At 44.1% G+C, this 24757-nt stretch overlaps 1 protein-coding gene across 1 annotated transcript; it reads left to right on the top strand.

Annotated features, from left to right (window-relative positions):
* Positions 1–202: 202 nt before the first annotated feature.
* On the top strand, positions 203–22916 carry Majin (membrane anchored junction protein). The gene is made up of 10 exons (XM_048361435.1): positions 203–303; positions 2887–2932; positions 9049–9124; positions 9297–9422; positions 11817–11848; positions 12258–12334; positions 13587–13650; positions 20367–20439; positions 21391–21499; positions 22871–22916. The coding sequence occupies exons 1-10, from the start codon at positions 203–205 to the stop codon at positions 22914–22916; spliced, it is 750 nt and encodes a 249-aa protein (XP_048217392.1).
* The last annotated feature ends 1841 nt before the right edge of the window (positions 22917–24757 follow it).

Raw genomic sequence — 24757 nt, 5'->3', positions numbered from 1 at the left:
GTTTTGATGTTTTGTTCTGTTTTTGTTTTTTGTTTTTTGTGGGGTCTTTTTTGGTCTTTTCTTTTTTGGTACTGGGGATTGAACCCAGGACATTGTGTGTGCTAGGCAGGCACTTTGCCGCTGAACTACATCCCAGCCCCATCTTTAGCTTTTGAGTAATACTCTAACATTTCTACTTTTTTTAGGATACTAGTGTGAAGAAATGACTTTGAAACCCTTTACCTATCCATTTCCAGAGACAAGGTTTTTTCATGCAGGATCCAATGTGTATAAATTCAAAATCAGATATGGCAACAGTATCAGGTAATTTTAAAATTCATCTCTATAATACATGCTAGTGCACACCCCCAGGTCATCCTTGCCCTGCCTTTGTTCAGTCCAAGGTAATGGCTACAGTAGAATCTTGTAGAACTCAGTATTCAACACCATAAACAAAAACAACTAAACTACTAAAGTTGTGTTCATAGAAAAATAGTGACATATTGTTAAGATTCAAAGTTATCTATAGATTCAATCTAGTTCTTATCAAAATCTATATAGTGATGGGAATGTGGCTTAATGGTAGAGTGCTTGTCTAGCATGCATGAAGCCTGGGTTCGATTCCTCAGCACCACATAAGCAGAAAAAGCCAGAAGTGGTTCTGTGCCTCAAATGGTGTAGTGCTAGCCTGAGCAAAAAGCCAGGGACAGTGCTCAGGCCTCGAGTGGACTGGCCAAAAACAAGTTGTATGGTATATTTTTTCAGAAATGGAAAAAGCCATCCTGATATTCACATGGAATTTCTTTTTTTTTTTCTTTTTTTTTTTGCCAGTCCTGGGCCTTGGACTCAGGGCCTGAGCACTGTCCCTGGCTTCTCTTTGCTCAAGGCTAGCACTCTGCCACTTGAGTCACAGCGCCACTTCTGGCCATTTTCTGTATATGTGGTACTGGGGAATCGAACCCAGGGCTTCAAATATACAAGGCAAGCACTCTTGCCACTAGGCCATATCCCCAGACCCACATGGAATTTCAAAAGAATACAAATACTCAAAGTTTTGAAAAATAAGAAAGCTAGACTCATACTTTCTAGTTTTAAAGATGACTACAAAGCTAAAATAATCCAAACAATGTGGTACTGTGTAAGGGCACACATATACCAATGGGATAGAATTGACAGCCCCCAAACCCTATTATCTGTGGCCAATTGGTTTACCTAGAATGCCAAGACCATTCATGGGGAGAAAGAACAGTCTCTTCTGTAAGTCTTTCTGGGGAAAAATGATATCCACATGCAGAAAAAGAAAGATATACCCTTACCTTTTACAACATAGAACAGTTAGCTAAAAGTGAATCAATGACCTAAATTTAATAGCTAAAACTATTTTTCAAAAAATTAAAAATAGGGGCTGGGGATATAGCCTAGTGGCAAGAGTGCCTGCCTCGGATACACGAGGTCCTAGGTTCGATTCCCCAGCACCACATATACAGAAAACGGCCAGAAGCGGCGCTGTGGCTCAAATGGCAGAGTGCTAGCCTTGAGCGGGAAGAAGCCAGGGACAGTGCTCAGGCCCTGAGTCCAAGGCCCAGGACTGGCCAAAAAAAAAAAAAAAATTAAAAATAGGGGGCTAGGAATATGGCCTAGTGGCAAGAGTGCTCACCTTGTATACATGAATCCCTGGGTTCGATTCCTCAGCACCACATATATAGAAAAGGCCAGAAGTGGCACTGTGGCACAAGTGGCAGAGTGCTAGCCTTGAGCAAAAAGAAGCCAGGGACAGTGCTCAGGCCCTGAGTCCAAGCCCCAGGCCAAAAAAAAAAATTAAAAATAGGGACTGGGAATGTGGCTTAGTGGTAGAGTGCTTGCCTAGCATGCATAAAGCCCTGAGTTCAATTCCTCAGTATCCCATAAACAGAAAAAAAGCTGGAAGTGGTGCTGTGGCTCAAGTGGTATAGTACTAGCATTGAGCAATAGAAGCTCAGGGACAGTGCCCAGGGCCTGAGTTCAAAACCCAGGGCTGACAAAATAGCAGTAATAAAAATAGAACTACCATATATCTTGCAATCCCACTGTTGGAAATGTATTAATGATGATGATGATAATAATAATAATAATAATAACCACCGTATAGCATTTTCCTTTTATGGCTTTTTTCCCTTAACATAAAACTTTCAAAGTTCATTCATGCTGGACAATCTTTAGCGATGTTTTTATCTGGCTAATTAACATCCCATTGCCCATTTATACCACATTAGTTTATCCATTAATCTTCTGGTGGGTATTTATCTCTTCTCAACTGTGCTACTACAAACATACTTGTGCAAGTGATCAGCTTGATTCTGTTTTCAGTTTTTTTTAAACTATGTTCTTTTTGGTCTTTTCTTTTTTTGGTACTGGGGCTCAGGACGTTGCACTTGCTAGGCAAGCCCTTTGCCACTGAGCTACATCCCAGCCCTGTGTTTTGAGTTTTTGAAAATATATTCCTAGGAGTGGGATAGCTCAATCATGTAGTAATTCTGTTTAATTTCTTGAGGAACTGGCAAACTGCTTTCTATAGCAGCTTCATCACTTTACATTCCTGCTAGCAGCATACAAGGGTTTCAGTTGTTTTGGAGAGCCCTTGAAAGTGTCTTGAGTATCCTAAGAATCTCCAGATCATACTGGGACAGCAACTGGTCTAACAAATGATTAGCCTTCTCAATGGAATCTCAGGACTTGGGTTAATGGAGGAGACATTTTGGGACAGTCTTGTACTGATGCTCAAACCACACCACCTAGGCTATCCCTTCTCCTCCTGAGCCCTAAATTAGCCACCCAACCATTATATACATCTTCCTTTAATTCTACCAGAGCATTTTCTCCACAGAGCTTTCCTTCTGATCTTATTAGTCTCATCTGTTTACCTTCTAGAGGAGAAGAAATAGAAAATAAGGAAGTCATCATCCAGGAACTAGAGGTAGGGAAAGAAGCACACGAACTCCGGGAAAATTATTCTTTACACCAAGGATAAATCCATACCCAGACTTTATTATTACAACTCAGCCTCCACCTGTTAACTTGGCTTCTCACTGCTACCTTTCCAGAGGAAGTTAAATCCAGTGGATTTTCTCAGTTCTGGCTCAAAGACTCCACCAGTGTTCCCAGACAGCAGCTCTCTGTATGGCAGCTGGCACAGAAGTTTCCGGAGGACTACTCCTTTCAGGGCTCTGGGCAAGCTCACCATCCTAGCCACTGCCCGGTACTTGATGTTCAGAAATTCAACTGTAACTATATAGACGAGGCCACTGTGTCTTTAGTTTAATTGGAAACACTTGTAAATGCTTTATTCCCACTTCATTTCCATCTCTACCTAAGTCTTCTGGCTTTAAGCTTTCCCAATAGAAAGAGGACTGAATAGATGGACAGTTTTGTAAATTGGGCAAAGAATTGGGAGTTCTAGGTGCTGGCCCTGGATTTCAGTACTGAAATTTCTGCACTACTATGGAGCTGTGTGAGCCTTGGCAATTCATTGGTCATTGTGGGTCTCAGTCATTTCATCTGTGAAATGAGAGCTCAGGATGTAGCATATGATGCCAGGTGTGTACCACTGTGCCCTTCTGTTCATCGAAAGGGGGGCTCATGAACTTTTCTGCCTGGATGAGTCTTGAACCATCACCCTCCAATTTGCTGCTGCCCAAATAGCTAGGATTATAGGCATGAAGCCCAGGTGCCTGACTTACAGTGTGAGCCATCTCACTGTAATGTTACCTGCCCCCTCTCTGAGTCTCTCCCCTCACCTGTTTAGTGGGGTTAGTAAGCAATGCCTGTTTTCAAGATTGTGGCAAGGACTGGTTGTATGTAGTACCTTCACAGGAAACATGATAGAATTTGTGCGCACTTAGGCATCATATCACAGTTTGCACACTGATTCATTTTTGCACAGAGCCTCACCATGGAGCTCAGGATGACCTCAAAATTGTGATTCTCCTGCTATAGCCTCCTGAGTGGTGGTATAATAGACATGTGCCACCATACCTGGCTGCAAAGTATCTTTTGTATGTTCTCCTTCACTTGTTTTCATTAATATTGGGACAGAGGTAATTATTCTCTTTCATTGTTTTAGAAAAAGTGAACTGAAATTTGTGGTTGTTTGCTTATATTTGGATCCCAACAAAATAGAGTATTAGCTATTCAAGAGGCTGGGATCTGGAGAAATGTGGCTAGAAGTTAGCCTGGGTAGAAGAGTCAAGGAGACTTCGTTTCCAAAATAACTGGCTAAAGGCATGGTTCAAGTGGTAAGCACCAGCCAAGCAATCAAGTTAAGCAACTGTACTGCCTTAAGTTCAATTCCTAGTACTGCTAAAGCAAAAATAAAAACAGTTTACAAATTAGTTTGGAAAAAGAAACAAGCAGGACACTTGTGGCTTAGTCCTATAATCCTAATTACTCAGGAGGGTGAGATCTGATATCACAATATAAAGCAAGTCTAGGCAGGAAAGCCCACGAAACTCTTCTTCAGTTAACCACCAGAAAAACCCGAAGTGGAGCAGTGGCTCAAGTGGTAGAGTGCCAGTCTTAATCAAAAAAGCCCAGGGACAGCACCCAGGTCCTGAGTTCAAGCCTCAGGACTGGCACAAAGGGAAGGAAGGGAAGGAGGAAGGGAGGGAGGAAGAGAGAGAGAGAGAGAGATCAAAAAGCAGTCTAGTATAGTGATTAAGAATGTGAGCTCTGGTGGTATGTTCCTATACTTAAAAGATACTAAAATTACACAAAAAACTCTTAAATCTGATAAACACTCTTGAAAAAAACTTTTAAGGCACAAGCTTTTTAAAGATATCAACAATGAGTAGGTTGAGAAATAAATTATGAAAACAATACCATTAAAAAAAAACAGGAGGGAGGAGGTAACAAATTGCACATGAAATGTATCCCACTGCCTTACGTATAAAACTGTAACCCCTCTGTACATCACTTTGACAATAAATAAGTAATTATTTAAAAAAAAAACAGCCCTAGGAATAAACTAAGAAAGACCTCTAAAGTGAAAACTATAAAACATTTAAGAAAACACTAGAAGATGGAAAGACCGCCCGTGCTCGTGGATCAGCAGAATTAATACTGTCAAAATGGATATTGTATTGAAAGCAGTTTACAGATTCAATGCAATCCTAACATCATTCTCCACAGAAATAGAAAAAAAATAATTAAGAAATTTATATGGTGGCATTAAAGATCTTGAAGAGCCTAAAAATTCTGAGCAAGATCAATGCTGCTGGTTACCAGTGGCTCATGCCTGTAATCCTAGGTACTCAATAGGAATAGGAGATCTGAGGACTAAAGTTCAAAGCTAGCCTGGGCAGGAACTCCATGAGACTCTTATCTCCAATTAACAAAAAGCCAGAATTGAAGCTGTGGCTCAAGTGGTAGTGTTTCAGCCTTAAGTATAAAAGCCAAGGAAGAGCACCCTGGCTCTGAGTTCAAGCCTCAGTACTGGCACGTGTGCACACGTGCACACACACATACACACACACACACATCAATGTTGCCAGACACCAGTGGCTCACATCTGTAATCCTCGCTTTTCAAGAGGGTGAGATCTGAAGATTGTAGTGCAAAGCCAGGTTGGGTAGGATAGTCCATGTCACCAAAAAACTGAAAGCAGGGCTGCAGCTCAAGTGGGAGAGTGCTAAAGAGTTCAAATCCTAATACTGGCACACACACACACACACACACACACACACACACACACAAATCAATGCTGAAATTATCACAATACCATAATACCTGCTTTAAATACTGGCTTTAGGGCTGGGAATATGTTTTAGTGTTAGAGTGCTTGTCTAACATGCATGAAGCCCTAGGTTCCATTCCTCAGTACCACATATATAGAAAAAGCCAGAAGTAGCCCTGTGGCTCAAGTAGTGGAGTGCTAGCTTTGAGCAAAAGAAACTCAGGGACAGTGCCCAGGGCTTTCATTCAAGCCCAGGACTGGCAAAAAATATATAAATAAATAAAAAATACTGACTTTATACTACAGAACCGTAGTAATAGAACATCATGGTACTGGTACAGAAAAACCAAACACATAGACCAGTGGAATAGAAGACCCAGAAATAAACCCACACAGATACAAAGAAGCCAAAAATGTACATTGAATAAAAGACAGTCTCTTTAACAAATGGTGTTCAGAAAACTGGACATTAACAAGGAAAAGATAGGACCTAGATGTCCATCACTCTGTATAAACATTAATTCAAAATGGATCAAAGATCTTGATGTAAGGCCTGAAACTTTTCCCAACTATCAGAAAACATTGAAAGGTACAAGCATAAGCAAAGACTTTCTGAATAGAACTCCAGTTGCTCAGGAAATAAGAACAAGAATTGACAAATGGAGTTGCATCAAATTAAAAAGCTTTTGCACAGCAAAGGAAACAATTACCAGAATGAAGACAACCCACAGAATGAGAGAAAATCTTTACATGCTATTCATTGGACAGGGGATTAATTTACAGAAAATACAAAGAGCTTAAAAAAAAACCCCACCAAGAACAAATAATCCAGCTAATAAATTGGCAAACAAACTGAACAAACAGTTCTCAAAAAAAAAAGTACAAATGTCAATGAATCCATGAAGAAATCTTCAACATCCTCAGCCATAAGGAAATGCAAGTGAAAATGACAGGCTATCATTTCATCCTAGTCAGAATGTTTATTATCAGGAAAACAAGAAAAATGCTGGTGAGGATACGGAGCTAAAGGAACTCTTATGCACAATGAGTGGGAATATAAATTGGTATAGTCACTGTGGAAACCAGTTATGGAGGCTTATAAAGAAACTAAACATTAACTGGAAGTGGTGGTCCAAGCCTATAGTCCCATTTACTTGGGATGTAGAGAACAGGAGAATTGTGGTTTAAGACCAGTATGGGCAAAAAGTTAGCAAGATCAGCTGAGCACCTGTGGCTCATGCCTGTAATTCTAACTACTCAGGAGGCTGAGATTTGAGGAGGATGATTCAAATCCAGCCAAGGCAGGAAAGACCATGGTACTCAACTCTAATTAACCACCAAAAAGCCAGAGTGGGACTGTGACTCAAGTGGTAGAGCTCTAGCTTAGGGACAGTGCCCAGGCACTGTCCAGGACTGGCACGTGTGTGCATGCACACACACACACATACACACACACACCAAGTTAGGAATATCAAATCTCAGCCAATAAGCTGGGAATGATGGTACATATCTGCAATCCCAGCTACTCTGGGAAGCATGGATCAGAGGATCACAGTCTAAGTCCAGCCGCAGGCTAAAACATGAGAGTCTATTTAAAAAATAACTGAAACAGAAGAGGGCTGGAGACATGGCTCAAGTGGTGGCGTGCTTGTCTAGCAAGCACAAAGTCTGAGTGTACACAACCCAGCAGCACCAAAAACAAAACCAGGAAGAAGGAAGAAAAAAAGAAACTAAAATAAGAACTACCATATGATCCTGACAAGTGTAATTCTACATATAATAGAGATACCTACCTATTCATGTTTATTACATCACTATTCATAATATTCAAGCTATGAAATTAGCCTAGGACCAACAGCCAATGAACAGATGAGTAGATGTAATACACACACACACACACACACACACACACACACACACACACACAATGTTACTTGACAATAAAGAAGAATGAAACAAAACAATGGATGGAACCGAAGAGGATCAGTTTGATCCAGATAAGCCAAGGTCAGATCATATTTTAGCTCATATTTGAACTCTAGACCTAAAAAATGACATGATAGCAAAAGGAGGACTGTTTGGAGGGACAGAACCAACAGGATAGGAAAGGAGGAAAGGAGATGATGAAGGGAATAAATATGATAGAAGTATATTATTTACACATGTAAAAATAGCATAAGGATCCACTAAGAACTGTTACAAAGGTGGGGAGATAGCCAGGTGCCAGTGCCTCACACCTGTAATCCTAGCTGCTCAGGAGGCTGAGATCAGAGAATCACAGTTCGAAGCCAGCCAGGGCAGAAAAGTCTGTGAGACTCTTATCTCCAATAAACCACTCAGAAAAAGCTAGAAGTGGTGCTGTGGCTCAAGTGGTAAAGTGTTAGCCTTGAGCACAAAGAGGCTTAGTGACAGTGCCCAGGCACAAAGTTCAAGCCCCAGGAACAGCCCCCCCCAAAAAAAAAAGTTGGGGGAGGAGGGAGAGAGTGCAGGAAGAGTAATACAGATGAGGTGAAGTTGATGAAACTACATTATATGCATGTGTGTAAATATCACTAATTCACGCTAATTAAAAAACTATGAGCTCTAGTCCAGGCATGGTACTGTATATTATCTCAGCACCTAGGAGGCTGATGTAGAAGGACCTTGAGCTAGAGGCCAGCCTAAGTCAAATGTCAAGACCCTTCTTCAAACACAAATAAAAAGAAGGGCTGGATTTACACTTAAGTGGTAAAGCACCTACTTAACAAGTTTAAGGCACTGGGTTCAAGCCACAATACTAGCACAGAAAAAAGAAAAAAAAAAGGAGGGATTCAAAGAGAGAATGGGTCAAATGCCCAGTACTGCGGGGAAAATGATTTAAAGATAGAAAAAAAGCCTTGAGTTGAGAAAGATAAAGATAAAGTATATATTAATAAATATTTGTATTCAGTATGCATTTATTGTTGACTTGCGATCGTTGACTATAGTAGACACTGCAGAAGGGATGCTAAGATAAATCAGGTGTATATTCTACTTCAAGTAGATCTCCCAGGAAGAGAGAAAACAATAAAACATATGTAGACATATGTATATGAAATGTAGTAAAAACTAGGTTAACTCCTGTGAAGTTTGAGAACAATTCATCCCAGCTTAGAGCTGGTGACTGCTTACAAGATAGCTAGGATTTGGGCAGGTGCCAGTGGTGGAGAGGCATTTCAGGAATAGAGACAGCATGATCAGAGGTAAAGAAACAGAAGGCATGCTCAGGGACATGCAAACACTTCCATTTTGTTAGAGTATAGGATTTGTGAAAAGCAGTGGAAAATGTAAATGAAAAGATTGAGATTTGCCAATATTCAAGTCACCTCCAGCCTCCTTTTCAGGATTCCATCCGTGCAGTCTTGGGAAACGTGGACGACCTGCAGCCATTTGTTACAGAGCACTTTGTGGTTTTCCCCTGTATCCTTCATTTCCAGGCTGTTGATGAGCTATGGCTCCCCAGGTAGATTCAGATGGAAGCAGGCAGACTATAGACATTGGGAGGTTAGGTCAGGGCAAGGAGGGAGGGTGACTCAACCCTAAAACTGGTCTCTGGTGCACACTGGCACTCATTCCTTAGCACCATCCCCAGATAAAAGCAAATGGGAGAGAGTCTCCTACCTGAAATTCAAGCATGAGGAAGCAGTCTTGGTTCCTTACCCATTTGTTTTCACTCTCTATGTGGAGATGAAATGGCTTCATGAAAATCTGACACCAGGTGAGTGGGATGATGGCAGTGAGAACGGTAGAGGAGAAGGCCCGTCAGCAGGGTAAGCTGGGTATAGCGAGGGGGTCTGCCAGAGCACAGAGTCCTGGATGGAACACACACTCTAAGCCCGGCTCAGTACCTCAGCACTCTGCCACTTAACAGCGGCGTGAGTTTAGATAATTACTTAAATCTTTCTGTGCCACCTCAGTGAAATGGAGAAGAATCATACTATTAGCTATCTCACCAGCTTTTTTAAAAATCTTTTGTCGGGGCTGGGGATATGGCCTAGTGGCAAGAGTGCGTGCCTCATATACATGAGGCCCTGGGTTCAATTCCCCAGCACCACATTTACAGAAAACGGCCAGAAGTGGCGCTGTGGCTCAAGTGGCAGAGTGCTAGCCTTGAGCAAAAGGAAGCCAGGGACAGTGCTCAGGCCCTGAGTCCAAGGCCCAGGACTGGCCAAAAAAAAAAAAAAAAAAAAATCTTTTGTCAAACTTCTTTGTTATGTTTTGTGGTGGGGAGGCTGTGGAGGTCGGGGGCCAGGGATGGGAACAGGGCAAGAGGCTTCTCCCCAAATTCTTCCTTGGATCTTTGAGGCAGTTTGGGGTGACTGGTCTCTATGATTCCCCTTGGCTAAGGACATGTCGCATACATACCTCCCGCGCACTGAATTGGATTCCCGCGATCCTGACTGATTTCTGGCTGGGTTTAGCTGAGTGCCTTGGTATCTACCTGGTTGTAGTCCCTCCATCAACAATTCTAAATCTGGCCAACTCATTGAGTGTTTTTGTTGGTGGTGTTTTTTTTGTTTTGTTTTTTCAGTTCCGGGGCTTGAATTCAGGGCCTGGGCAGTGTTCCTGAGCTCTCTTGCTCAAGGTTAATGCTCTAGCACTTTGAGCCACTTCCAGCTTTCTGGTGGTTAATTGGTTGTTAAGAGTCTCCTCAAATATCAACCTCATGAGTGGGTAGGATTACAGGCATGAGCCACCAATGCCTGGCTCTCATTGTGATTTTTTTTTTTTTTTGCCAGTTCTAGGGCTTGGACTCAGGGCCTGAGCACTGTGTCTGGCTTCTTTTTGCTCAAGGCTAATACTCTGCCACTTGAACCACAGTGCCATTTCAGGCTTTTTCCGTTTATGTGGTGCTGAGAATTGAGCCCAGGGCTTCATGCATGCTAGGCAAGCACTCTCTACCACTAGGCCACATTCCCAGCCCCTTGTTGAGATTTTTTAAAGAATTAAATATAAATATTAGCCAGGAGCTGAGCCCTGTGACTGACAAAATAAATAAAATAAATATAGATATTATCTGGGCACTGGTGGCTCATGCCTATAATGCTAGCTACTCAGGAGACTGAGATAATGATTCACAGGCATCCCAGATAGGAAAGTCTATGAGACCCTTATCTCCAGTTAAACACCAGAAAAGCTGGAAATGGAACTGTGGCTCCATAGGGGTGTGTGTGTGTCTGTATAAAATGCAAGGTCTGACTTGAGTAATTGCTCAATGAAAGATACTTATATAAACATTTCCATTTTAGAATATTCAGTGACTTTCATATTAGTGGGTGTCTTTTTTTTTTTTTTTTTTTGCCGGTCCTGGGCCTTGAACTCAGGTCTTGAGCACTGTCCCTGGCTTCTTTTTGCTCAAGGCTAGCACTCTGCCACTTGAGCCACAGTGCTACTTCTGGCCATTTTCTGTATGTGTGGTGCTGAGAAATCGAACCTAGGGCTTCATGTATACAAGACAAGCACTCTTGCCACTAGGCCATATTTCCAGTCCTAGTGGGTGTCTTAAAGTATTCCCAGGTATTAATTTCTGAGGTTCATGGCTATTTTTACCCATTGGGAGACAGGTAAACACATGGCAGTTTGACCTGAAGAAGAGTGTAAGCAAAATCAGCATATATCAAGTTCATGTCCTACCCTCAGACCTGAAAAAAAAAATACCCCTCTAAGCTGGGGAATGGTGGAACACACTTATAATCCTAGCATCCAAGAGTCTGAGGCAGGAGGATCATGAGTTTGAAATTAGCTTGGGATACAAAGAAAGTTTAAGACCAGCCTAGACTACATAACCAGACCCTATCTCAAATATATATGTAACTTAACACTGGTGCCTAAAGTCCCACTGTTTTTTTTGGTAGTTAAGATTCATCCCTAATTCAGAAATATATGGTTACAGCATGAAATAAACCCATTTGAACTTATAGGTGCCAATTGTTCCATGACAGGAGAGGGAAAAGAGTTTGATGACACTATTTCCAGGGAAAGTGGTACCAAGCAGAAGGCACAAGGACACATGGGGAGGTTTTGTCTAGTGCCAGTTCCAAGAAATAAATAGTAACCTGAAATCCGGGTCAAACAGATTTATCCACTTTGACATTCAAATTTCCTGTTGTAGGGAAATCAATCAACAACAGTCCTCTTGGATTGGTAAGTTTGCCTTGTGTGTACAAAATGGAATTGCCTGCTTCTGTCGTCTCCAAAGTGCTCTTTGTGTCTCATCCTCTGCCTTTACTGCTCAGGGCCTGCCCTAGTCCCATCAGAATTGTAAACATAAAACTGTATGTCTTCTCTGGGCTCCATTTGCTGTATCTAATGGAACATCAATCCTTTGCTACAGAGCTGGCTGTGTTTGGCAGCTTAAAAATGGGGACTTGTGGGCTGGGATGTAGCTCAGTGGCAAAGCGCTTGCCTAGCAAGTGCAATGTCCTGGGTTTGATACCAGTACCAAAAAAAGAAAAGACCAAAAACAAAAACAGGGACTTGCCTTCACTGTGTCCTCTTTAACTGTGAGCCATTCTGGAAGAGGAGGGGCCACAGGAGTTTGGTTCTTTCCTAGGACCTAGCTGAGAAGAAAGCAGCAGAAGCCACAATGAGGAAACGGAAACTCCTGGAGGAGCCAGGTTCCCCCAGCAGGCAAGTCAGTGGTATGGGGAGAGGCTACTTCTCGCCTCCCAGGCAGGCTTTGCCACCTGTATCTGGTTCTTGGGCAAGTCACTTTCCTTTGGGGCTTCAGGTAATCTGGCCATTCCAGTGGATGGGTTACAGAAAGAAAGCAAGTTGACATTTGCAATATAATTTGAACACAGTCCCTTTTTCAGCAAATTAGAATTGTTCTTTCACCAAAATGAAATCTTTGCTGGGGATACAGGTCAGAACTAGAACTCTTGCCTAGCATGTGTGAGGCTGTATCCCCAATCTATCCATAAATACTGGAAAGAAATCTAAGAAACTGAACTCAATGTTAAATTAAAATGGGGAAAATCTTGGAAAAGTTATAACAAAATAGAGTTATCCCTTATTCAGTAGCTTTCTTCTCCCTCCCTCCCTTCCTTTTGCCAGTACTAGGGCTTGAATTCAAGTCCTCTTGCATTCCCTCGACTTTTTCACTCAAGGTTAGTGCTCTACCACTTGTACCATAGCTCCATTTCATGCTTTTGGGTGGCTAATTGAAGATAAGAGTCTCACAGATTTGTTTGCACAGGCTAGCTTCGAACTGCAGTTCTCAGATGTCAGCCTCCAGAGCAGCTAGGATTACAGGTTTGAGGCACTGGCACCCAACTTATTCTTTGGGTTTTCTATCAAGGACGGTTGAGTTGGCATGACAATTTAGTCAGTCTTAGTATCCAGAGAAGCCTGGTGTGCTTTTCTACCTAGCCCTAGATGCTTTCACCCCACATTCACAGAAGGCAGCTGCTCTTTTCCAGGGGTGATGTGATTGGGTGGTGTGGGTCCCTAGGCACTTAGGAGCAGTGTGGGAAACCCATGAAGGAGCTGACCTATGCCTTCTAGATGCATGTCAGCAGCAGGTAGGGAGTTCTGTTCTAAGCCAGTGGAATGTGGGAGTACTCAGAGCCAAGAAAGGGAATTTTCATGGAGTTATGGCCTTAGCTTTTCCCTTCCTCTGGGTTTTTATGTACAATCAAGTATTTCAGAATTTGGTAGCTTCTGTCAGTTACATTAAGTGCTGAAATGTCAGCACTTAAATATCTCAAACTGGAGTTCTGTTGTGAATTAAAGCAGCACCAAAAGAAAATTTGGCCACACCATTTTTCCTGCCAGCCAGGAGTGGTGTAAAAATAGCCAACCTGCTGAAATATTCATTCGGGCCACATTTGCTTGAATGCAGTAATGTTGCCACTGTCACTAACCACTAACAATTCCTCAGGGCCAAGATGGGGACTTCCAGCCAAGGCCTAAGCAAAAAGAAGCCCCCAGTGGAAACCAGGAGGGTAAGCACCAGCATGGAGGCTCTTGGCTGCTCCTTCTCTGTTACAGGTCAGGATTCCTGTTACCTACACCTCTTTTTTTTTTTTTTTTGGCCAGTCCTGGGCCTTGGACTCAGGGCCTGAGCACTGTCCCTGGCTTCTTCCCGCTCAAGGCTAGCACTCTGCCACTTGAGCCACAGCGCCGCTTCTGGCCGTTTTCTGGTATATGTGGTGCTGGGGGATCGAACCTAGGGCCTCGTGTATCCGAGGCAGGCACTCTTGCCACTAGGCTATATCCCCAGCCCCTACCTACACCTCTTGGTCCTTGCTGCAGCTTGAATTGACTGAACTCATTCTCAGGTTTTACTGTAGAACAGCATTCAACTATTCTGGCCTTGCCACAGCCAACAGCCCAGGGTGTCTGCATAGTACACACATGGAGGAATCCTTTTGTTAAAAGGATCTCCTCGGGGCTGGGAATATGACCTAGTGGCAAGAGTGCTTGCCTCCTACACATGAAGCTCTCGGTTCAATTCCCCAGCACCACATATATGGAAAACGGCCAGAAGGGGCGCTGTGGCTCAGGTGGCAGAGTGCCAGCCTTGAGCAGGAAGAAGCCAGGGACAGTGCTCAGGCCCTGAGTCCAAGGCCCAGGACTGGCCAAAAAAAAAAAAGGATCTCCTCAAGTTAAAAGGCTGCTTCCTGTACTCTGCAGCTGAAGTAGGTCTGTATTGAATGGAATTGGCATCCAGTGGAGAGCTTTCACTGTAGCAACCATTTGTCTTCATCTACACTTGGGTCTGAGTCTGGGATTGTCTAGGTTGCTTGAACTCAGGGTCTGGGCTCTTCCTGAGAACCTCTGCTCAATGCTAGCGCTCTACCACTTAAACCACAGTGCCAATTCCAACCTTTCCTGTATATGTGGTACTGAGGATTCAAACCCAGGCTCCATGCACACTAGGCAAGCACTCTACCACTAAGCCATATTCCCAGCCTTTTTTAAAAAAAATGTAAGTTTGTACTGGTCCTGGGGCTTGAACTCAGGGCCTGGGCCCTGTCCCTGAGCAGTTTTGCTCAAAGCCAGCACTCTACCACTTGAGCCACAGCTCTACTTCCAGCTTTTTGATGGTTAATTGGTGATAAGAGTCTAAAGGACTTTCCTGCCTGGGCTGGCTTTGAACCTCGATCCTCAGATCTCAGCCTTCTGAGTAGCTAGGATTACAATCTTGAGCCACCAAGTGCCCACTTTATCCCCTCTTTATATAGGTGTTAGATATGTCTTAAAGATATTTCCTTCTTTCTTATTTGTATCTCTAAAATACATCTGACTCTAAGTCACAGCTCCTCCCCTTAATCCCTCAGGACCTACAACCTGATCATTTTGAGCAAACACATAAGCATTTGTCAAACCAAGTACCAAGTACTCAGAATATCATGTATCCCCATAAAGACACCAGCAGTCAGCCCAAGCACTTACCCATAGATACACCATGTGTAGGGGCAGAAGCAAGCACGGAGAATAGAGGGAACACAAAGGAACACAAAGAGGCCATGAAGGAAGGGTTTGCAGAGGAGCTCAGAGGCACTTAAGGAGCTCAGACAAGAGGAAAAAGCATTGTGCTTTTCCTGACTGCAGGCCAGTGCACCTAGAGCTTGGAGTACAGCGACCGCACGAGCAGGATTATTATAGTCCTTACAGCCACCTTTGAAACCACAGTAATTCCCTAAAACATTTTTTGTATGTGCTGGTCCTGGGATTTCATCTCAGAACTTGGACTCTGTCCCTGAGTTTGTGGTGTTTTTCTGTTTTTTTGTTTGTTTTTTTTCTCAAGGCCAGTATTCTACCACTTGAGCCATAGCTCCACTCCTGGCTTTTAAAAAAAAATTTATTTTTGCCAGTCCTGGGGCTTGAACTCAGGGCCTGAGCACTGTCCCTGGCTTCTTTTTGCTCAAGGTTAGCACTCTACCAGTTGAGCCACAGTGCCATTTCTGGATTTTTTTTTCTGTATATGTAGTGCTGGGGAATCGAACCCAGGGCTTCACATATAGGAGGCAAGCACTCTACCAATAGGCCATATTCTCAGTCCCATCCACTTCTGGCTTTTTAGTAGTTCATTGGAGATAAAACTCTCATGAACTTTCTTGCCCTGACTGGCTTTCGATTGTGATCCTCAGATATCAGCCTCCTGAGTGGTTAGGATTACAGATGTGAGTGACCAGTGCCTTTTTTTTTTTTTTAAGTAGGAGAAAGCAGTTTTAATTTCTTTTCTTTCTTTTTTTTTTTTTTTTTTGCCAGTCCTGGGGCTTGAACTCAGGGCCTGAGCACTGTCCCTGGCTTCTTTTTGCTCAAGGCTAGTACTTTGCCACTTAAGCCACAGTGCCACTTCTGGCCGTTTTCTATATATGTGGTGCTGAGGAATCAAACCCAAGGCTTCCTGTATACGAGGCAAGCACTCTTGCTTCTAGGCCATATTCCCAGCCCAGCAGTTTTAATTTCTAAACCACTATTCTGTTTCCTATTTTCAAGGCATTGTATTGGTGCACACATAAACATATATAAAACCTAGCTTTGTCTCTTTAGAAACTTATCATTTATTTGGATTCAGAGTATACCTTTTGGGGGCTGGGAATGTGGCTTAGTGGTAGAGTGCTTGCCTAGCATGCATGAAGCCCTGGGTTCAATTCCTCAGCATTACATAAACAGAAAAGGCCAGAAGTGGTGCTGTGGCTCAAGTGGTAGAGTGCTAGCCTTGAGCAAAAAGAAGCCAAGGACAGTGCTCAGGCCCTGAGTTCAAGCCCCAGGACTGGAAAGAAAAAAAAAAACACAGAGTATATAACTTTGGGGCTCTAGACCTCTGCCTCTGGGAGCAGGTAGAAAGGACAGGGACTCAGTTTTGTGCCATGGTGAAGTGGCACATTGAGTGATTTTAGGCAGAAAGTCATCTCCTTCCATGTCTTCCATCCTTTAGAGGGAGAAGAAGAAATGAGAGGGCCTGGGAACGTAGCTTAGTGGTAGAGAGCTTGTAAGGTTCTCCAGAAAGGGAAGGAAACCCACCACAGGATTCATGCAGAAAGGAGTTTATTAGGGGGAGAGCAAACAGCTGGCCCGCACACACAGATGAAGGTGTGAGGAGACAGGGGAAAGAAGGAGAGAAAAAGACAGAGAGCGGGGCTGGGAATATGGCCTAGTGGCAAGAGTGCTTGCCTCGTATACATGAAGCCCTGGGTTCAATTCCCCAGCACCATATATAGAAAATGGCCAGAAGTGGCGCTGTGCCTCAAGTGGCAAAGTGCTAGCCTTGAGCAAAAAGAAGCCAGGGACGGTGCTCAGGCCCTGAGTCCAAAAAAAAAAAAAAAAAAAAAAAAAAAAAAAAAAAAAGACAGAGAACAAGAGAGAAAAGGAAAAAGAGCAGGGACCGTGTTGAGCCAGATTATATAAGAAAAGGTGGGAGATATGGCCAGGTGGATTGGATGTCACCTCAGCGAAGGAGGCGGTAACTGCCTGCAGATGTGCCAGTTACCTAGATAACCCAGGTACTGGGCACAGACTTAAACAATGGGGGGCATCTGCATGGAGCCCTCCCGGGGGGTGGATGTTACAAGCTTGCCTAGCATGCACCAAGCCCTGGGTTCAATTCCTTAGCAACACATAAACAGAAAAGGCTGGAAGTGGCGCTGTGGCTCAAGAGGTAGAGTGCTAGCCTTGAGCAAAGAGAAGCCAGGGACGGTGCTCAGTCCTTGAGTCTGAGCCCCAGGAACAGCAAAAAAAAAAAAAAAAAGAAAAAAAGAAAAAGAAGAAATGAGAAAGTACAGGCAGCTCTAGAGAACAAAGATACTTTATTCAGCCAAGATAATTGCTGTTAAAGGAACATCTCCCTCACTGTCCTCCCTTCGTACCTTCCTATTCTTAGTTTGACACATCATCTCCTCAAGAACAGTACTCTTAGCTTCTTATTCAACATAATTACCTTTTCAACCTGATTCTGCGTTTAGAACAAAACTGAGCGAAAGGAGCATGTTTATTGATTTTGAATCAAAGCCCAAAGACAACCTCTATCACAGACTCTGTTCCCAGGGTGAGGATTTCTCCTAAATTAAGGTGATCACAGTGACTCTCAGTATAAGTCACTTGAGCTGGAAAAATTGCATTTGCTCCTATGGTTCAGTGCTTGGTGAGAAGTTAGGGTATAGGATCATAGCCAGTTTAGATTGTGCATGTCTGAACACATTGGGAGCCTGAGAGAGGAAAGCTTGGAAGAATACAATTTTTGTCTGCAGAGAGGTGTTTGGGGAGATTAGAAAAGGAAGGGAAGACCCTTTTCCTTTGTTCTTTCAGGTCGTAGACCTAGAGACTCAGACTTTAGAAGGATCAAAATGGGGAAAGAGCTGGGATTGTAACTTAGTGGTATGAAGCCCTGGGTTTGATTCCTCAGTACCACATTAACAGAAAAGGCTGAAAGTGGTACTGCGGCTCAAGTGGTAGAGCGCTAGCCTTGACCAAAAGAAACTCAGGGATAGTGCCCAGGCCCTGAGTTCAAGCCCCAGGACTGGGGAAAGAAGGAAAGGAGGGAGGGAGGGAAGGAAGGAAGGAAGGAAGGAAGGAAGGAAAGAAGGAAGGAAGGAAGGAAGGAAGGAAGGAAGGAAGGAAGGAAGGAAGGAAGGAAGGAAGGAAGGAAGGAAATGGGGGAGAGAAGATGAATGACTCAGAAATGGAACAGACTCCTTTTGTCCCCTGCCACACACACATTTTGCTTCAACTCTACTTCTATCCAGATCTGGCCCTGACCTCCAAAGGTTTTCAAGGTATGATGTCCCCATTGATCCTCTTAATCTTCCTTTAGTGGATGCTTTTCTTATTAGAATTTGTCTGGGAAGTCCTCTAGCAGATTCAGGAGAACACAAAAGTATAGCTGTAGTTGTTTGTGCCGATGCTGGAGCTTAAACTCAGAGTCTCACGCTCTCTTGGCTTTTTCCGCTTAAGGCTGGCTCTCTACCACTTGAACCACATCTCTACTTGCAGCATTTTTTTCTGGTTAATTGTAAATAAGAATGTCTCACAAGCCTAGAACACAGAAAACAAAGGGGCATGATCTCCCTGATATATGACTGTTAACAAAGGGAGACGGAGAGACAGTAGAGACCAAGTCTGTGAATACTGTATATGTTCTTGATACATTGTATATTGCATATATGTCAACCTGACCTAGACAAGGGATAGAAAAACAGGTCGTAAGATATCATAAGAAATGTACACACTGCCCTACTATGTAACTGCACCCTCTTTGCACAACACCTTGTAAAAAAATTTATGTCCAATTAATAAAATAAAAAAAAAGAATGTCTCAGATTTTTCTGCCCATGCTGGCTTTAAACCATGATCCTCAAATCTCAGCCTCCTGAGTAGCTAGGATTACAGGTATGAGCCACCAGCACGGGGCTCAAAAGCTACACTTGGTAGGAAGAAGTTCCTGAGTCAGGGTAGGCTACATCTCTGCTGTAGGGCCTTTTCCTTCTGATCCTTCTACCACCCATAGAGATGCTATTCTGTTGGTTATTAGTTCTACTCTCTGCAGTAGGACTGAAGCCCCTTAGCATAGCTTATTATATTTGTATGAATGGTCTTGAGTCATAAGCCAGAAACCACTCTCTGGAAGAGGTAAGAAAGTTCCTTCTTCCTCATGGTGTTCCTCTGTGTTTGTAGGAATGTGACTTAGAGACTGCCTCTGTGTTCTGGGATCTGCGTGGTTTATGAAGAAAACCACCTCAAAGATTTTTCCATTCTAATTTGAAACTTCTGTTTAGGACAGAGTTCAACCTGAATTTTCTAGGGGGCCTCCTATATCTGCCAGCCCACCCCTACCCTGCTCCAGAACTCCCAGAGCACATCTGAGACACGTTAGTGCTGCTGGGCAGTCAGTCCTCCTGCTCTGCTGGGTGAGGGGTGTGGCCAGCTGGCAGATTCCCAAAGGAAATATGTATACGGCATTTCTGAGTTATCAGGGCATTTGCTGGGAAATGTTGTGGGTGCGGAAGCGGGTTATAGAATGTGCCCTTCAAAGTATAAAGGAATTTCTACCAAGCGGAGGCCCTGAGAAAATAATGACTGCATCGCATTGATGCTGGCTGCTAATTCCCTAGTCATGTTTCCGCTGCACCTGGCTCCAGCCATGCTGATCATATTTACTTGTTAATGGCATTGTGCCCTTTTCATCATATGTCTGTCTGGAATGCCCTGCTCTCACGGACCAGCTCTTCACCCTCATTATGACAAATCCCACTTGTCCATCAAGTCCCTAGCCAAATGTCACTTCCCCATGAGGTCTTCCTCGACAGCTGCCACTGCTGTGCTTGTGTCCTCTGCCACCATTGCAGGCCGCTTCTCTCTGTGTCCCGCAGCACACAGTTTATGTGTGCTTTACCTCGTGTGCTAGACTTTCCCCAAGGGGGCATTAGTTTCTGAAACCCTCGTGTTTTGCCAGCAATAGCAGGCACTTAGCAGTGGGAAGTAACTGGGCATGGGAGGTAACCACCGCTTTGCTTGTTCTCTGCTTCTGAAGCATGTGGTTTTAGAGAGACAGTGCTTTGATGTGAAATGAAAAAGGACAATCCGATAGAAGGAAACATAGGGCCTGCTTAGGCAGTCAGAAACTAGGTCCCAGCGCTGATGTCAAATAGCATTCACGTCACTGGGCCCTGACAGGAATGAAGTTTAAGACTTCTCTTCATCTTCTGCTTATCAGAGCAGGGAAAGAGAAACCCAGCAGGAGTGGCAGGAAACCCCAGCCTTTGACACCATGGACATCCAGGAACAGGGTAAGTTCTGGAAGATTCATGCTTATTCTCCTTTAATAACCATCGGCTCCCTGTAGTGCTTGGCTGAGCAGAGTGGCACAGCCCTCCACATCCGGGCACCCTCGGGTAATGTGCCTCGTGCCGGTGCCGGTGAGGCACCCTTGGCCACTCTCCAGCCTGGAGCCTGTTCTAGAGTCACAGAAGGCCTACTCCCATTCCCTAAAGCAGAGAAGGGAGGCAGCATGCCCCTTCCTCTACTTTTGATGGTGACATTGATGCTGTCATGGTTTCAAAGCATTTCTGAATGAGATGGGAAATTTTGTAGGAAAAAATAAGAGATCTGTTTTCCCCTTCTTTACTTTCTTTTTTCCCTCTCTCTCTGTCTCTGTCTCTCTGTCTCTCTCTCTCTCTTATTTTTTTTTTATTGTCAGTCGTGGGGCTTGAACTCTGGGCTTAAATGCTGTCCCTTCAGTTCAAGGCTAGTGCTCTACCACTTTGAGCCACAGCACCACTTCCAGTTTCCAGAGCGCTAGCCTTGAGCTGAAGAGCTCAGGGACAGTGCCCGGGCCCAGAGTTCAAGCCCCAGGACCAGAAAAAAAAAAAAAAAAGATCAGGACTGGAACTGTGGCTTAAATTGTAGAACACCAACCTACCAAGTGTGAAGCTGAGTTGTGACACAGACACGTGTGCATGCGTAGGCATGCCCGCACACGCACACACACACAAATAATAATAATAATAATACACCAGCTATAGTGCATGGCTGGTATTTGAGCCATGTCAATATCATGATGTTTAAAACTCCAAGGTCAGAATAGAATCTTACTGAGCTGAGATGAAATTGGAAAGGTTAGAACAAACAATTCACCTGGCTTTAAATAAATCTTGGTGTGAGGCTGTTCTGCCATCTTTTCTCCGAGTAAAGTAGGCCATGACAGGCCCTTTTTTTCTTCCCGAGTGTTTTCTTTACAGATTCTAAGTGGGGATATGGTTTTCCAGAGCCAAGTGTCCCACCAGCGCAGCAGAATGACCTTCCTCCACCTAAAAAGCAAGGAGCTAGTGGCTTCTTTAGATTTCTGAGGTAAGACACTTCTGCCATCAAGCTGAGAGCTTGCTCAGAGCTGCCTCCTGAGTCTTGCAGGGAGAGGGAATAAAGAAGAAAGCAGATTACTTGCTGAGGTTTCTCAACTATGTTGAGATAGATCATGGAAATGAGATGAAAAACAATGGTCCCGGTTATAGTTGGGTTTTGTTTTGTTTCTGGTTTTTGTTTCTTTGGCGTTGGGGTTTTGACCTGAGATCTTCATGCTTTGCTAGGTAGGCCCTCTACCATTGGATCCATGCTCCTAGCCCTTTTTGCTTTAGTGCTTTAGTTATTTCTCAGGTAAAGTCTCAAGCATTTTACCCAGGCTGACCTGAGACCATGAACCTTCTTCCTGCATTACTACTGGAATTACAGTTGTTTACCACCAAGAATAACTTGTTCTTTGGGAAGGTCTCACAAGCTTTTTTGCCCAGGCTGACACTGAGCCTCCTTTCTCTGCCTCACAAGTAGCTAGGATTATAGACCAGTCTTTGAGCCACTACACCTAGCCTAACTACACCTAGCCTAATTGTGAGTTTAAAAAGATGGTCTTCCTTTTTTTTTTTTGCTGGTCCTGGGGCTCGAACCAGAGCTTGGGCACTGTCCCTGAGCTTCTTTTGCTCAAGGCTAGCACTCTACCACTTGAGCCACAGTGCCACTTCCAGCTTTTTCTGTTTATGTGGTACTGGGGAATCAAACCCAGGGTTTCATGCATGCTAGGCAAGCACTCTACCAGATTCCCAGCCCCCACTCCTTTTTTTTGTGCTGATCCTAGGGTGCTGTCCCTGAGGGTCTTGGGCAAGGCTGGAGCTCAACCACTTGAGATACAGCTCCAATTCTGGCCTTTTGTTTTGTTTTTAATTGGAGATGAGACTTTTCTGCCCCGGCTGGCTTCGAACTGAGATCCTCAGATCTCAGTCTCTCAATTAGGTAGGATTGCTGGTATGAGCTATCGACACCTCATTTTTGCACAACTCATCCCTACCCAGATGTGCCAGCATGAGGCCTGAATCCATAAACAGTTCTTGAACAGAGACTATTCCTATTTCGCTTGGGTTTTTGTAAGATTTGGTTACTGAAAAGTTTCCATTCTCCCCTCTGAATCTGAAAGGTTGTGTCTCCACAATTCTTTCTGCAGAGGGCAATGCGCCTATCCCTCTGTCACTGCACCCATCCATCCTGCCACAATCTTCTTTCCTTTATTTTTCCCCTCCTGAGTATAATCTGATTTAGGCACCTTCTCAAATGCTGTTCCAGACTTGAATTTCCATTCAGTGGCTCCCCAGAGCAAAATGCCCTGGCTAATGAGGCACTAATGGGAAGAGGGGAAAGAGATCTGTCTCAACCTATCTATTCTCCTTCCTGTAGCACTCTCTTCCCCTTCCGGTATTTCTTCAAGAAGAGCAACCAGTGAGCCTTCTCGATGCCCCACAACGGTGGAAAGGGGATCTCCTGCCTGAAGTATTCCTCCTCCAACTCCATCCTTTTCCTTTTTTGTTTCTCATTTTATTTTTGAAGGCAAGGATAGCCAACTGTCAACCCCCCTCACTCAGCCTCCCAAGTGCTGGGATAACAAGCATGCACTACCACACCCAGCTTTCAGACTTTCCTTGTGATTTCTCTCTTCTGTTATAGGGATTAGGGGCCCATATCAAGTCTTCTTTGTTTTGCCTTAGTTTTGTCTTGCCTAAAACAATTAAGGAAGCTGGGGGCTGATGGCTCACACCTGTAATCCTAGTTACTTAAGAGGCTGAGATCTGAAGATTGCAGTTCAAATCCACCCAGGGCAGGAAAGTCTATGAGACTGATCTCCAGTTAACCACCAGAAAATAGAAAGTGGCACTGTTGCTCGAAGTGGTAGACCACTAGCTTTGAGCAAACAAAACTCAGAGACAGGGCTTAGGTCCTGAGTTCAAGCCCCACAACCACCAAAAAGAAAGAAAGAAAGAAAGAAAATAAATAAATAAATAAATAAATAAAGCAAGCAAGAAAGAACTGGGACTTTCTAAAATGCTCTAGTCTGAGAATAGCCCTCAGGGTAGTGTCTCTCGCACTTAGGATCCTAACATCAACAAATTACTTTTGAAGTATTATTGATTCTATTTGGTCAAGTAGAAAGTAAGAGAGAACAGAGGAAGCCATACATAGACCTTCCCCTTGGTCAACTGGCTGTTGGTTCCAGAGTCACACTGGGCAGAGGAGTCTACCTGATCTCAGTTAGCTTCACTGCCAGGGATTAGGGAAATGGGGTTACGCAAGACTCAATATCCTGAGCCCTGCTCCAAAAGAAATGTCCTCTTCCCCAGTTTGTTGTAGCCCAAGGATGGCCCCTCCACGGATAAATGCTCCCAAATGTCTGTCACTTTGGTCCTGGTGGGTCACACAGTCAGATGAAGTGGAAGGCAGCGTTAGGGCCCCTGGAACAGTCAAGGCACCCAAGGTGTCTTCAGCCAGAGGCCCATCTGAGACAGACACTTAGACCTGTATGCTCCAAGAACCAAAATAACTGAGGGAAACTCATTTGAGCTCAGAACAAAGGAATCCCTTTTTTTTTTTTTTTTTGGCCAGTCCTGGGCCTTGGACTCAGGGCCTGAGCACTGTCCCTGGCTTCCTTTTTGCTCAAGGCTAGCACTCTGCCACTTGAGCCACAGCACCACTTCTGGCCATTTTCTGTATATGTGGTGCTGGGGAATTGAACCCAGGGCCTCATGTATACGAGGCAAGCTCTCTCGCCACTAGGCCATATCCCCAGCCCCGGAATCACTTTTTTGTTGTTGTTGTTGTTGTTTTGGCCAGTCCTGGGGCTTGGACTCAGGGCCTGAGCACTGTCCCTGGCTTCTTTTTGCTCAAGGCTAGCACCCTACCACTTGAGCCACAGCGCCACTTCTGGCCATTTTCTATATATGTGGTGCTGGGGAATTGAACCCAGGGCCTCATGTATAGGAGACAAGCACTCTTGCCACTAGGCCATATCCCCAGCCCAGGAATCACTTTTTAACTATTTGAGATGTCCAGTATTCGAATGGGCTACCTGTGATGTAGTGAGTGTCACGGGGCAGAGGGTTCCTAATGAGTGAGGGAGCAGGGGCAGCACTGTTGAGCCCTCCCAGTCTCCTCTATCTTCAGCAGAGAGAGGAGGTGGGTCACTGTGGGAGGGCCTGGAGATCCACCCGGAACCTGTGCAGGGAGGAGGGCGCTATAGGGTACGGCTACTTGAGGATTAGGAGTGACGTGACACCAACGCTTCCTAACTTG

Source organism: Perognathus longimembris, chromosome 13, assembly GCF_023159225.1.
Source record: "Perognathus longimembris pacificus isolate PPM17 chromosome 13, ASM2315922v1, whole genome shotgun sequence".
NCBI classification, from domain to species: domain Eukaryota; kingdom Metazoa; phylum Chordata; class Mammalia; order Rodentia; family Heteromyidae; genus Perognathus; species Perognathus longimembris.
This window is presented reverse-complemented; position numbering and strand designations above follow the sequence as displayed.